At 37.4% G+C, this 16607-nt stretch overlaps 1 protein-coding gene across 4 annotated transcripts in view; it reads right to left on the bottom strand.

Moving 5' to 3' along the window:
- LOC306879376 (calcium-dependent secretion activator 1-like) overlaps positions 1–16607 on the bottom strand; it is a 77102-nt gene that overhangs the window by 36309 nt on the left and 24186 nt on the right. For all 4 annotated transcript variants that reach the window (XM_079432251.1, XM_079432252.1, XM_079432253.1 and 1 more), the window contains exons 4-6: positions 6922–7002; positions 6344–6577; positions 5072–5193 (exon numbers count right to left, since the gene is read on the bottom strand). In XM_079432251.1, the coding sequence (XP_079288377.1) occupies positions 5072–5193; positions 6344–6577; positions 6922–7002 (437 nt within the window). The remainder of the gene's footprint in view (positions 1–5071; positions 5194–6343; positions 6578–6921; positions 7003–16607) is intronic.

Here is a 16607-nt window from a genome sequence, read left to right as displayed (position 1 = left end):
ACAAACAGTACAACCACCAAGGTGTTACTTCAAGGGCTCTTGCGCCTGCTGAACAACACCCTTTAAGATGTATAGGAATGCCAACATATGGCTTTCTCCAGGTATCATAGATCTCCTTGACACTCGGCCGCTCTTTATTACTTTATCACTGCGTAACCGCTGCGCACAGGGACATCTCGCAACCCTTGTTTCATTGTATTACTTTGATCAGTGAGGAAAACAATCTCCGCAGTCCTATTCGGCTACATGGCAGGGCTGATGAAATCGTTCGCTAACAAATCATTTGATAAGGTCGTAAAAATCTCATACTGAATGTCAAGTGCATGAGAGACAGACCTGTGGGTGAAGTGTATCGTCTGATGTTTTTGTACATAAACGCTTTCAGCCGAGGATATTCTCTGGTGATTACTGGTACGAGATTCTCTGACACAACGGACAAGTCTGACATTTGGAAAATAAATAAATAAATAACCAAAGAAGATTTCGAAAGTGCACATTCACAGTTCACCATTATTTACTCTTTCTGTACCCATGCATTATTACAGTCCCGTGTAGTGTAGCAGACCTGATGAAAAGTGCTCTTTTTTTTTTTTTGTCTAAAATGCCGTAATGATGGAATTGTTTCTTACAAAGAGATTTTCACTTCAAAAAACATTAATTGATGGACTGGATTACTTGTGGATTATTGTGATGTTTTTATCAGCTGTTTGGACTCTCATTCTGACGGCACCCATTCACCGCAGAGGATCCACTGGTGAGAAAGTGATTTTTCCAGAAAGTAATTTTCTCCAAGTCTTTTCTGATGAATAAAGAAACTCATCTACATATTGGATAGCCTGAGGGTGACTACATTTTCAGCATTTGTCTTTTTTTTTTTTTGGAGGAGGGGGAACTATTCCTAACATTAGCAAACATTCTGGAGCATATTAACTAAAGTATTCCATATCCAATTTACTCAGGAAGAATTTGCTTTCTTTACTTTTAGCTTAACTTAATACAATTTTCCCAGATTTCCCCAATTTACAGTCAAATTCATGCTACTCTTTAGCATGTCTATGAAGCAAAAGAAACCTCAGTATAAACTTTATCTGCTAGTGTCAATTATTATTATTATTTTTAAGCTATATGTACTATTATTTTTTCATCCTAATTTTTCTGTGGAAGCACTGAATGCTTTAAATCCTTAAAGAAAACACCGCTCTTATAGGCCCATTATGCTTTCCTCCTCTTCATGGCCACTAATCCATATGTATGTTGTGTAAAGCCTTCATAAAGGGAAAAATTTAATAACTGTGCAGCTCTGCTATCTTCAACTTGTGTATAGGAGATCACACTCTAGCGGGTCTCAGCGAGAATGAGAAAAGACTATAACTCACAGACGTGCTTTAAGCAATCAGTATTGAAATAATAAATGCACAAAATCTCAGAACAATATGATGCAAAAATATAGAAACGTACACCTAGGAAATCACAGATACACTCTCTCCTGCACACTCACATAGGGTGAGGGATAGAGTTGGCCTAGTAAAACCGAAACACGTGACATGATCTGCTGCCTGGAAACAGACTGCACGTTTCAGAGGCAGCAGTCAAATGAGACAGAAAGAAAAAGAGGGCATAAAGAGAAAGCTAGCGCAAGAGGGAAAAAATCTGCTATGTGTGTGGTGGGAAGTGTGATTTATCACTTGGAGAAATGACAAATGCAGATTGAGTGACGGGTGAACACAATCATCAATTTGTTTGATGAACACCAGGGGGCGATAAACATATCATAATGGCTGGGCAATTGAGAATGGATCGAGTCTATTAGCAAAAACTCTTATTTGCAACAAACGTGTGATTAATATGTGGCAATTTGCATGTGAAAATATGAGCTTGAGGCAAATTTGCTGGCCAAATGTTTGCCGCTACATTTTTCTAAGGGCCTACAAGGGATATTACATATTTTATATCACAAAGGGAGGAATTCACAAGGAAGGAATTGCACCCTCTGATAATTTTCACATACCGTCTGTGTTGCTGTAGCAAAAGATGCACTTAAAGAACTATGGAAATTACTGTAGGTAATGATGCAAATACATTCAAAAATCTATGCTGATGCAATTTTACTTTCTGCAGACAGTAACAGTGCAATTGAGAATGTTGTGAATGAGGTGCAATCAATATAGATAATTTACTGTATAAAGAAAACAGACATCACAAAGACTTAATTTAAATACAATGGAGCGCTATTCTGAATTTAGCTTCTGGTTGGCAGGTGGCTAGTGAATAAGAATCAGGTTTTTGCACTGATAAATCGAAAATAATGTTTCGTTTCTGGTTGAGTCTATGTATGGTTTCCATGGATATGGATGGGTTAGTATTCTAACAGTGCTAACGGCAAGTGTCAGCGAGGTTGCTGACACTGCACAAGGCCATGCAACTGTGTGTGTATGTGTGAAGGCGCCTTTGGGACAGTCCAATATATGTTTATTCTTGAGCAACTGACTGAATAACATTTTCTAAGTACATCTGAATTTCAAATTTCCTTTTCTCGTCAATTCTGCTGTCTCTTTCGCTATCTCGTCCTCCTCTTAATCTCTCTCCTTCAGCATGTCTGTTTGATGTGACACATTCTTGTGTGTCCATTAGCGCTGTTATGCTTTGCCAAAATGAGCCGATTCTCTCTGTTTCCAACCACCAGTGACAGCATGAATACATGAATATAGACTGAGTTCTATGACTCATAATCATAAGGCTTTTATAAGAGCTAAGTGCTTTACAGTTGAAAGAAGAAAAGAGAGAGAGCGGGAAGCAAAATTTAAGTCACAAAAAGAGGAAAAGAATGGAACAGAATCATGGAAAGAGAATAAAGAGGAGCAGGGGAGATTTAATATGGGAAAGGAAGTAGAGCTGGGCGATATACTGAATATTCACAATAAATGTACAATTTTGCTGGTGACATAAAAAGAAACAATATTGTGAATGTGTGATGTGTTGATTGCAACAATGAATCAACACTGAACTGACTCGAGCTGCTTATTAATTGAACCTGATCACAATGAATAAACTTAGTAATTGAACTGAACTGAAGCAACACTGAACCGACCGGAGCTGAATAATGACACTATCGTCTTGCCACAGCTGCTTTATAGCACATTTAAAGGTGACTTGACTTGAATGTTTCAATAGCATCTTTGATTTGGACTTCAATAACAAAAAATGGTTGGTAAGTTTGATTCACTTCAGTTCAAATGAATCAGTTTCAAAACATCAACTCAAAACTCTGATTCAATGCTTCATTTGCATCAGCACTTAAAATTGTATTTTTGCATGGTATTTTTCAAATAATTAAAAAATGTAAATAATGAAATACAACTAAAATATTGTTAAAAATTTATCATTTAAAAACTGAAATAATATTAAAATATATGTAGATATCTATTAGTGTTATATCTATTACTATTTAAAGGCACTGGTTCAAATGAAATAACTCTTTCTTGTGATCACACAGTGAAAAGCAATGTGGAAAACATCTTCAAGAGTTATACTGTCAAAAAATACTGAGATTTGATTTATTTATTCTTTTCTCTTTTTTTGGCTTTATATTGATGTTTTTTGTTTGTTTGTTTGTTTTTTGCTATACGGCCCCCTTTGAAGGAAAGCATAGAAAGAAGAAAGGTATAAAACGGGGAAGAAAATGTCCTTGAAGACAATGCTTCATTGTAGATTTTCTCATTTGTGGAGCAAGAAGGTGACCTTTTATATGAAGCAGATTTTACTCCCATCAAAGGTATGCTACATAGTGTGTATGTGCACATTCTCACACATACACACACATGTGAAGGTTGGTGTGTGTGATGATAGAATCTAAATGCTAATTCTCACGTGACGTCATTATTCTTTGGGAGTGCTGGAGGCTCTCTGTCTCGCTCTCTCTCCTTCCCTTCTTCCCCCTCTGCTGGGATATGCACTCCTAATCAGTTTCTCCACAGCTGATTACTTTTCTGAGGGGACATGGAGGCTCTGTCTCATATTCTCTGATTCGCTCTCTCGCTCTACCATACTCCCTCTCGCTCTTTAGCTCGTTATAAATTGGCATCTGATCCAATGATGGAACGTAGAGCCCAAAAATAGCACCATGTCATGTGCTCATCCCTTGAGTAACTGCCTCTGGCCAAATAAGAGAGTTCTAGTTGGAGGACACAGCACCTGAAACTGCACTGCCGTTAGAAAAATATCCCATATTATGAATGTAATGCATGCTGAGAATGTGAAAGATTGTACATTGTATCATCTTAACATGTCTAATTGTAGGGAATATCTACCAATCCATAGGAAATCTATAGAGCTTATAACTAAAATGTAGCTTATTATAAGCAATAGAATAATTTTTTAAATAGATAATATGAATTTTGAGTAAACATTTGATAAAATAAATATTTGAATACATTTTAACGTTATATCAGACACCTTCCACATTGCTCTCCAGATGTCAGCATTATCCACTGAAATACCCATATCTACATAAATTTACACATATTTTAAAGCCTTTTAACACATGAATGTGAAACTATAAAAATATACGCTAATGTTCAAAAGTTTGGAATCACTGAGATTTTTGTTTAAAGAAATTTAAACTTTTGTTCAGTAAGGGTGCAATAAATTAATCAAAAGTGACAGTTAAGACATTAATGATAATAAAAAACATTAATTACAAAATATTTCAATTACAAATAAATGCTGTTCTTGTGAACCTTCTGGCTGCTGAAAATGTAGCCAATGTCATCACATTTATAAATTGTTTTAAAATATATTATAATAGAATTAATTTGTAAATTGAAATTTAATTTGTAATACTTTTAACAATATTAGGCCTACTGTTTTTACTATATTTTTGATTACATAAATGCAGCCTTGATGAGCATAAGGGTCAAAAATCTTACCAACCCCAAACCTTTGAATGGTACTGTAGATGTTAATTTTGATCATCAAAATCATTTGAATCTTAAATATTAATTCCAAATGAGCCATTAAAAGGTATTTGCAGTAAATAACTAAAAAGTAAGAGAAAATCAAGAAAGTGGCCTACGTGGGTTTGGAGGCCTCAGCCTGGTCCGTCTGTAGCTTCTCTCCACCTTCCACCTCCATTGTGCAGTACACAATGCGGTTGGGAGCCAGCGACTTCAACCCCTGAACTTCCATAATCACCACCTACACAAAATAAACATTTGGTTGTATTTTATATGCAGGTATAGTATGTTTTGTAATGCTCACATAAGCAATTAAACATTCCCTTAAATGCTGTTTTAAAAGCTCTTATTTCATTAGCAGCCAATCAGGATCCACTCAACTTCTTGACCACATTATCCACTTTTATTAGTATTCAACTTTCTTGTTCTTGACACTCATTGAATAAGCACTGTTTACGTCTGGAGTGAAAATCAATCCACACACCCAGAGCACCTATAAAATCCAGCAGCTCGTAGCTCCCCAAAACAAAATAGACTCCAAAGACAGAAGCCAGGCTATCAAATCCATAAAACACTGCTCTGTCAGCCTCTGTGACTACTAAAGCCATGCCACGTTATAATCAACTGCCCTGAAAATGAGCTAGCTCAAGATAGTATAATTATAGCAAAACCTGAGACTTGAGAGGGAACATTTCTCAGAGGCATTCGATATTCCCGGGAATCATTTATCAAAAATGCAGTATAACCTTTTTTTAATATGCTGCAGCCCTTTCTGTCTGCAGTCTATCTATAATTTATGCGATAGCAAGGGCTGGAAACTCAGTAAAGATTCAAATGTCATAGACGCAAGTGTTAAACTAACACTGCAGCTGCTAATGTTGCTAAATTTATCATTACTCCTCATTTAAATTAGGAGGAACATTTGCGTGTGGATTTTTTGTAGATTATTATGATGTTTTTATTAGCTGTTTGGACTCTCATTCTGACGGCACCCATTCACTGCAAATAATGCAGGTAATGCAAAATTTCTCAAAATCTGTTCCGATCAAAAAAACAAAAACTCATCTACATCTTAAATGGCCTGACGGTGAGTACATTTTCAGCAAATGTTCCTCCTACTCTTTCTGCAGCTGACATTTTCTCTCAAGTTTGGTTATTTATTTAACACTTAATAGTTAATTGTGTTCAAAACATCAAGAATGTCACAGTAAGACAGAGACGTCACAGACCTTCACCAAAGAAAGTCAAATGCATGGAAGCCTTGAGCAGGGCCACAACTAAAACTCCCCCTCTCCCCCCTGGGCCTGATGAGAAGGTATACTAGGTGAACCCTGGCCTTTAGCACAAAACTAAACTAAACTAAACTGCCTGAAGGCTAGAACAGTTCTTACCTCAAGTGAGAAAGACAGCACAACATCAGACTTGGACAGCTGGCTTTCATCTTCCTGTCCCATATCAATGATGGAGGTGTTGTGTCCCCTCTTTAGCTTCTGCAGTTTGAACTCTCCTCCCTTTGAAACCGGCATGCTCTCCAGGTTAGCCATCAGCTGGTTGACTGAGCTCTTCAGCTCCTCGATATACATAGCCTCCATCTCCTTCGACACAAACTTGGGGAATTTGCCAGCCTGAATTTTTTTTAGAAATGGCAAAGAAGAAAATTCTAATATTTTTAATTATTCCGATTAACAATTTAAAAATATCACATGTTAACATTATTAAAAACAAATATTTTGTCAGGTTGTATGGAAGAAGGCTTAAGTGAACTTAATTCAAAATGTCAACTTGACCCAAAATATATTTATTATGGAACAAGTCCTACTTGGCAAAATATTAGACGGTTTGAATTATAAAGTGAATGTGGGTGCATAAACTGAATTGGCTGAGTTGCAATGGAATGGATGCCAGTTCTGTTTACAGCATGTCCGGAACATCTCTGTCCACGTGTAAGTGATCAAATGATGAGACTTACCCGGGCAATCTGATCAGCCATCTGCAGACGCCCATCCAGTTCTCTCCTGATCTGAGCTGCTTGCTCGTCCAGATTATCCAACTGCAACCACACACACACACACACACACACACACACACAAAATAATATTGGTTACCATCAGCCGTCAAACCTCCACACACTAATACCAGCCTATACATCTCTAGAAGGCAGCTAATCAAGTCTGACCCCTTTTATAGCTTTCCTGTACCCAAAAGTGAGCTGTACTGAACTGTACCGTGCTGTACCATGCAGTGGAAAAGCGCCATATGTGACATAATTGGGGTCACCAGGGGTGAAAAGGTAAATGGCCACACACATCCTGTAAGCAGAAATCCATGTTCCTTATTACTCTATTAAAGTTATTAAAACTGATAAAAGACACTTTCATTCATTTGAATTAAGCGGACATAATAAAATATGAATATTGGATTTTATTAAAACTTAATCTTTATACACAGTAATAAGAAATATTTAATTGGGAACTGACAAAAATAATATTTTACTGTTAATATTTTCAATAATAAAATAACACTGATCCTTTGTTCATTTGTGAAATAAAAATGTAATAATGAACAGTTGCATTTCTCCTTTCAAGATGCGAGTGACCATTTACCTTACTTAATAATATTTTTCATTCACCGAAATAAAGCTGAAATAAAGTATAAATGTTGCTTTGACAACTAGCTGAAATAGGTTGAAGATGAAGTATTAAAATTACTATAATATTCACTAAGTGATTAAAGGAAAAGTTAATTTAATATGTTATAAAGAACTTTTAATTCATACTTTTCACTTTTACCAATTGATGTATGCCAAAATGTATATCTTTATATATTTCTTGTACTCAAATCCCACAGAATTCTGTGACCCACACACACAGCATCAATAAAAAAATCTAATATATTCCATCTGTAACCAATTTTTGCACTGCTCAAATATACAGCCCCTCATACATAAATACATGGCTATAAATCCTGTTCTAAAGCATAAACTATATCACACCCACAAGGGCCCTGGGTAAGATGGAAAACCCCTATGGAGAGGAAAAATCTGATGTGCTGGAATAGGAAATAATCTTTTCACCCCTGATAACTCTGTTGCACGTGTGTGGGCGTGCGAGTGTGTCACTGTCTGTTTGTGTGTTATGACATCTGAAGCCTCCCCATCCAAAGCCATCACTTCCTGTCTATGTCACTCTCCTGCTCCTGTCCTCACAGAATCCACAGGCGACAGCACCAAGGCAACCCTTGCCATGGCGACAGTCAGTCTGGAGCGGGAAACCCTGTCACAAGGGGCAGAGTTGAGTCCTCGTCCCCAGAGCCCTGTCTATCTTCTGCCCTGCTCTCCAGAGGCTGTGTTCTAATTAAGCATGGCTCAGCAAATACAGGAACCCTCTGTGTGCGCATTTGTGCTAGAGCGGCCCCTGGAATAGAAGAAGTGCGTATTTGAAGCTGAATTCTCCGCCGCATTGTGTTCGACTAAAAGCTTTTGTTTAAATTATTGATCATAACCCCTTTGGTCTTCAGAAGTCTGCATATAGGTTTCTCTGAAGCTAAAAATGCCAGAGTGAACTTTGATGGCACATTGGGACGACTACAATGACCTAATGACCTCTTTCATGATCGCATTGTTCTCCAGGCTGGCTCGGGGGAGAGTAGCTGCGGAAGGGCGTGCCATAATTTTTTCCGGTTTATGCTAAATGAGCATCTCTCTGTAGTTCTCGAGCATTTCATGCACGTCGCTAATAAATAAGCCATTGTAAATCATTTACAGGAGACATCCATAAACAAGACTGAAATGCTGGTCAGGAATCGTCTGGTAGATCCATGTACAAACAAGGTGGTAAAGCTCAGTTTCCTCATTTATTCTGCACGCTTCTGTTCTGTTCTCTTTCATCAAAAGCCTAGTCTTAATAATAGATGGCGAACACAACATGGAGGTTGGGTGTAGGTTCATCATTAGTTTATATACCTTAGTTCTTCATTTAGCAGCTGTAACTCTGGTGTAAAGGCCATGCTATTGGCATGTGTTTAACCTTAACTCATACTGTGTGTGAAATTTCACATCAAAGCGTATTAAAGCAACAAGCCGTAGGAAGTCATGCATTATATTGATTTTACACTAATAAAAGGGTGTTGTTAAAGCAGTCATCCTTAACCTTGCTAAAAACACTGTAATGTTTTCAAGTGGATTCAAGTGGATTATTACTTTTATACAAAAAGTAGTATAAAATGCATCAGTGTTTAATAAATTCATATGGGGATATGGGAATATATGTGGGAAAACAGTTAATATAGTAATAAATCGCAAAAACAATTCTTGTACCAAATAATGTAGTTGTCTCTCAAACCAATTCAAATTCAATAAAATAAAATTAAAAATAAACAAAATAAAATAAATTCAAACATAGATTCCTTAAAAATAAAAATTAAAATAAATTCAAAGAGGTACTTATAGACTGAGTTGAGTCTTGTGCTTAAATCTTCCAATATGGACAGTAAGCCAAATATGTTTACATTTCACTTACATGAAAAATTATGGATTGTTTATGGAAGGGATGTTTAATGGGAGGTTTAGCAGAAAGAGGTAAATACTTTCTGAAGGCACTGTAATTAATTAGAAAGCTCTCTTTGCACTTGTTATTCTCTGTTGCAAGCAGTAAACAGAAAATTCCAGGCCTGGTATAATCACTCCAACTCCAGAAACTGAAATATAATTCAAAGGATCTTCAGCATTTGACTGCTGTTTGTTTAGTTTGGACCCTTTAATTCAAAAGACACTATAAATCCCTGTTGGCTTTACATACATCAGCCAACGTAGCAGGCACAGGGTTCGAACGGTAATGTTTGCTTCAGTGCCGTGATCTGATGGAGTTAGACGGCATCTCAGCAGAGGCAGCTCTCGACAGCTGTTGCCCCGATTCCTCGGTCCTCACCGAAACGGAGCGAGTGAAACTCAGAGACTCGCAACATCACGGCATTCACACATTTAGATTTGCTGATGGCAGACTGTGTTCTCAACCTTGCTCGTTTCTTCCTCCTCTCTCTTTCTCGCCGTTTTCTGCTGTCACCACACTCCTTCACAACATCTCTCTCAACCACCTCTCCACCTGTCTTGATTCTCTCTCTTCCCTTCAAGGCTCCTTTGCTGCGTGACATCTGAGTGACATCTGTGACATTGTGTGAAGTAATAGAGCACAATATCGAGTCATGTGACTTAACCCTACAGCATGACCTCCGGCTGTCCACTGATAAATTAGAAATTCTGAACATCTTGGCTACTGTATTATTGATCTACTGGCCAATCTGGGAGATAGGAAGTGACAGAGGTTTTGTGTGTGTGTGTGTGTGTGTGTGTTCATGGGTGGGGTTAGATTAGAAAACATGTTGCAATGGTCAGCAAAAGCAGGGTATTAAGACACACCAAAGAACTAAAAGAAAGGATTTGTAAGGCCATTTTACACAGTACACTGTTACAAAGGGTCTTCAGTTCATTTTCAATGGGACAGAGGCGGCAGAACGGAGGCGGCACTGAAAGCAACAGTGGTTGCCGTGCTTGTGCTCAAAAATCCTGATTCGTTGTGCATGTGGAAAGACTAAAAAATAAGACATTAAAAGGTTAAATATATCTTTCCATTGCTTTTATTCACAATAAAACCTTTTTGTTGTCAAAAAATGCTTTTGCTGATTTTCCTGAGCTAAATCCTAAAGAACAATTCATATCCAGTCTTCTCACCAATCACTGTTATTTAGGCTGATTTTTATTTGTGCTTAGCCTATTTTATGGTAAACATAACATATTTTATGGACACTTTAATGGTCACTAACACAAAGTAATCAACAACTGTACAAACACGATGCTAGATTAAAAATATTTTTATGAGGATGATTATTAAGATGATCACAAGCTGACTTTGTTTTAAATCATGTAACAAAATAATGCAAAAATAATGTATTTGAATCCATTCAAATATATGCTACTTTTTAAAAACTAAAATCGTTTCAGAATTTTTCCAATTTATTATTTTTCTAGAATTTATACAAAATATTTGTATTTCGCTTCATTATAATGAGAGCGATTTAGTTGCAAAGTGCCTTATTTATAAATGCACCATGCTTTTGTTTGCTAGCAATGAGCAGTAGTGAGCATCATTTTATTTTTAATATCACCTCTCAAATGCATGGAAAACAAGAAAGCTTAAAAATACATATAAAAATAATTTTACTGCCTACCATGCACTGTATTAAATGCCCTTAAGACAGAAAGAGACGTAGCAAGTGAGAGACAGAAAAATAAAAAGACAGGTAGACAGAGATACACTCTTAAATGACTGATGGTTTCCATTTTACTAGTTAAGAGTCAAATATGCCAGAGTTCGTCATGTACTATGAAATAATGAAAGGACAGAACAGCAGAACTGTCCTTTTAAAAAAGGGCAGAAGCAGCCACATTCTTTTGAAAGGCTGTTAGGGAAAAAGATAACCAATTATGCACATTATTATATAGAACAAATGCATTGTTTCAGTGCATGATAGCATAAAAATATGAATGATCATTTGCTGTTTGTGTGTGTGTGTGCTGTAACCCTGCTGGTTCATTCTGAGCTGTTGATTAGTGGAGCACATAATCAGCTCCTGTCACTGGCAGCAATGAACCAACCTTCTCTCTCTTTCTCTATTTCTGTGTTACTGTTACCAACATACATTAATAAGAAACAGCGTTTGTTGTTGGGTCAGCTGGACTGATATGGGTTGTATCAACTTTTCCAATTACTCCTGAGGAGATGAACAGGAGCTTTAAATGCAAAGCAATGGAGCTGACAAATTAAAGGAGCTTTTAAAGAGAGAGAGAGACAGAGAGGGAGAAAGAGAGCGATAGAGGTTGTCTGACAAAGCACAATATCACTGCCAGTTTTCATATGCACACAATAATTACTGTATGTAGGCTTGGCAAAGACAACATACTGCTATTGTAGAAACTTATGTTAGGGTATTTTATATGTGCTGCCAGTGTTTCATCATCTCACATAGGCTCATTTACTGTGAATCAAGCTGTTCTTGATAAGAAGAGTATTATTGCAATATAACATGTTTAAGATTTGTATTAAATAATACTTACAAAAATCCTATTGCAATCCTATACCAATGGCAAAGTTGTCTATGAAAAAATGGAAAGAGATTTTGTTCTCTGTTCAATTTATGGTTACTGAAAGAGGTTTGAGTTGGTTTTAAGGGTATAATGGTCACACTTTATTTTAAGGTCCAATTCTCGCTATTAAAAAACAATTAACTATAACTTTTGCTTAAATAAACTCCTAATTTGATTAATAGTAAGCTGTAGAATATGATCATGCAGAATATGTGCTTTATAAGTACTAATAAACAGCCAAAATGTTATAAATAGGGATGCCAATAAGCAACTAGCTAATAGTGAGAATAGGTCCCTATACTAAACTGTTAACACTATAGCATTAATGTGAACACCCAATTTTTTTCCAAATTGTCCAACCCTAAAACGATGGTTCAGACTCTAAGATGTCTTGAGAGAAAGATGCAGTCTCCCCCAAAAAAATTTCACTAGCTATTTTAGTGAACATTCCTAATTTTTTTCATAACAGAAAATACATATTGCAGAATAAATATTGCAATGTCAGTTTTTTTCAATATCATGCAGTCCTACTACCTAGAGTATCTATCTATCTATTTAGATTGTAAATACCCTATGTATGTAAGAATACAATTCTTACATACATTTTTTAAACTCTCAAAAAAGTTTACATTTTTTAAACTCTCAGAGAAGCCAGCATTCAAAGCTACACATGTCCCCTAAACAACAAAGAACAGACAACAATGAGAGAGAAGAAACAGGAAAGGCTGAATGAATCTATTCAGTAATTCAATGAGGAGGCTCTTGAGAGCACCAGAGGTGTGCATCACAGAGAGAATCTATTTGTGACTGGAGGGAGATGAGCGTGAATGGACCAGTTTATGAGCTAGCACTAACTACAGCACACTGCACATTTACTGTTTTCTATTATCTCGAAGAGATTTAACTTGACTTAGAAGCGATTCAAGCAATAACATTGAAAAGTAATCCAACGTTACCCCTGAAATGCACTTTTATGTTTATCCGTATGACTATTAGAAATGCTGCATTAGAATAGGATGTGTTGACTTTGCTTTCAGTCGCTATGGCACCAGCAAACACTAAATACGCCATCTCCGTTGCTTTGTTTGCATACAATATTTGCCTAAACACTCCCGCCACAACTGCCCGCCATGGTTCATTAACCATTGCGTGGCGAAATAATCAGAAAGCAATCCTACACTCATACTCATCCATCCTTTGACAGATTTCCTGTAAAAGGTTTCTGTTTATTAATGCACAAATAGCTGATAATAACATACTCTTTGAGATGGTTCAGTACCTTTACATTCAAATGGCCTGGAATATTTGCTGCTGAAATAAGCAGTGAATACATATAGTGGCCCAACTAGCATCAGGTCTAGCATAATTTGTTTGCAGATGTCACTTGATTTGATGTTCTATTATTAACGTAATTATATTTTAAAGTGAAGTGACATACAGCCAAGTATGGTGACCCATACTCGGAATTCGTGCTCTGCATTTAACCCATCCAACGTGCACACACACAGCAGTGAACACACACACAGCAGTGAACACACAACCGGAGCAGTGGGCAGCCCTTTATGCTGCGGCGCCCGGGGAGCATGGGGTTCGGTGCCTTGCTCAAGGGCACCTCAGTCATGATATTGAGGGTGGAGAGAGCGCTGGACATTCACTCCCCCCACCTACAATTCCTGCCGGGATGATAAAAATACTTTTTGGGCTTTCTGTATGTATCGCTTCAGCTCTGAAAAATGTCAAAACAAAGCCAGAGGAAAGGTTGGCTGTGAAGGTAACGCAATGGAAAGTTTGTTTTTATTTGTGATGATGGGTATGTGTATGTGCAGGGCAGTCAACAGCGCAGTTGCTCCAGCTGAATCCACAGAGCGCAAGACAATTTTTGCCAATTATGTGTGATTGTGCTTTCATTAAATACACTGCAGGTTGTGTATGAAGCATCTTTTGGCAGCTAAGAGAAAACGCCTCCTACACATGGCCTTGCGACCCACACAACAGAGTCCTTCCTGAGGATAAAGGGAAGAGCTAGAGAGAGCTTTTTCGTTACTCTACAAAAGCAAAATATGCTTGGTTTGATGTGGAGCGGCCTGATCGATTTTTGCTTACTGTGTAGATAAACTCATGGTAAACACGTTTTTGATACTGACTCGAAAATCCAACCAATTGCCTGCTGTGAGATCAGCTGAGAGTGCAAGTTGTAACATTTCTGAAATCATCAAAAAACATAAGTAACCTTTCACCAAATTAGTTTTTCAAAGCTAGCATAAATCAATGCTGATTGACCAGCTAACTGATGATCTCCCAAAGCAATTACAAGGGCTTTTTGATCATAAAAAGCACTGATCTTGCCAACAGGATGAAATGACATCCTAGCCTCTGAGTCATCCCAAATGTGCGGCTGTGATCTATAAGTGGGTTTAAAATAGCTCTTTTAGCTGTGCCATGAGTTCTCCATCTACTCCGGAAAGCTTATATCTTGGAGGCTTCTCTAAAATAATCTTTTCTAAGCCAAAATCTTGAAGCTATAGTTTTATGACCCTTTCTTTTTGTATCCATTAAGCCTAAAAATGAATTGTGAAATCATTAAAAAGGGTCCTACTGTTCAAAAGTTTGGGGTAAGTTTTTAATGTTTTTGAAAGAAGTCTCTAATGCTTGCCAAAGCTGCATTTATTTGATTATAAAGTCATTAAAACAGTAATATTGTGAAATATTATATAACTATTTCCTATTTTGATATATTTTTAAATGTAATTTATTCCTGTGATAGCCAAGCTGAATTTTCAGCAGCAGTCTTTTGTATCACATGATCTTTTCAGATATCATATTATCAATGTTGAAAACTGTCATCCTGCTTAATATTTTTGAAAATAATTTTTGAGGATACTGAAATACTGAATAGAAAGTTCAACAGCTATTATTTGAAATAGATTTTTTTTTGTAATGATGTAGAAGTGCACGCTTACTGTCACTTATAATCAACTTATAATCAACTCAATCAAAGCATTAATTTCTTTCTCAAAAAAATAAATAACTTTTGAAGAATATATATTTGTCACAAATATACTGACATCAAAATGCCAGCAGTAGCTTATAAGTGAGTGAAGTGACATTCAGCCAAGTATGGTGACCCATACTCGGAATTCGTGCTCTGCATTTAACCCATCCAACGTGCACACACACAGCAGTGAACACACACACACCGTGAACACACACCCGGGGCAGTGGGCAGCCATTTATGCTGCGGCGCCCAGGGAGCAGTTGGGGGTTCGGTGCCTTGCTCAAGGGCACCTCAGTCGTGGTATTGAGGGTGGAGAGAGCGCTGGACATTCACTCCCACCACCTACAATTCCTGCCGGCCGGAGACTCGAACCCGCAACCTTTGGATCACGAGTCCAACTCTCTAACCATTAGGCCACGACTTGACAGCCTCTGGTCATTATTTACTTTCATTATACGGAAAACAGCAGCATAAATTTCTTTTCATTCCCCAGAAGAAAGAAAATCACACGGATTTGAAAATGCACACGAGTCTGAGTAATCGATGACATAACTTTCAACTATTTCTGTACGTGTATGTGCCGTCTGCATTCGGCGATATAAAAAAGTGCTCATGAAACTGGCAGAAAATCAGAAGCAAAACATTGTTTGTTTGTCACGGAAACAGTGCTTGCAGGTACACTTGTCACACAGAAATGGTGAAAAATGCTGGTTGTGGGCTTATTTGTCAGCAGATGCAGCAATTTTTCCCCTGCCAGAACTGTGATGTTTTGACTGCACTGACATGAACGCTGCCAGGACTGAGGAGATTTTATGCTGAACTTCCCTCCTAGTTGTTCCACTCCCCTCGCTTGCTGTTTGTCCATCCATCGAAAAGACACGCTTACCAGTTGATATATTAACGATTTCTTACCGTCACGTTTCCCTGAAGGCATTTTTCAGTGTGTTATAGATCCCTTAAGTGCTTTCAGCGAATGCCAATTTGGCCATATTTACAAACTGAGGCTGTTTAATTACGATAAGAAAATAAATAAACTTAAGTCTCCAAGTAAATGCTCTGTAGCGTCCCATCTGAGCAATATAAGATCCATTAAGAACAAAATGGACTAACACAGATTTTCTGTCGCTTTAGCTGTGTTTTTTGGCTTTCTGAGTGACAAACGTTGGGAGACAGTATGCTAATTCCCCACCCTGAAGTCTGAGCTAGCAGGAAAAGTGGAAAGGAAAAGTGGGTTAGCCATCTTCAAAGCACATTTGATTTAATGGCGGAGGCTCAGATGAGATCTCGCTCTCAATATAGCTGAGGAAAAAGAGCTAAAATATGAAGACTATAAGCATCTGCAATTTTTTAAGCTCAGTGCTTTTCATACAGATGTACCTTTTGGCTTAATACCTTTTAAAGTTGCTGTCCTAAGGTGATGTGTGTATTTTATTCAATGTTAAAACATTCTCTTAAACTGTGAAGAGACACGTTCACAATAACTTCCTGTATGCCTAAAGAATGCTGTGAAAACTTCAGAGCA

This window comes from Barbus barbus (assembly GCF_936440315.1).
Source record: "Barbus barbus genome assembly, chromosome: 13".
NCBI classification, from domain to species: Eukaryota; Metazoa; Chordata; class Actinopteri; order Cypriniformes; family Cyprinidae; genus Barbus; species Barbus barbus.
This window is presented reverse-complemented; position numbering and strand designations above follow the sequence as displayed.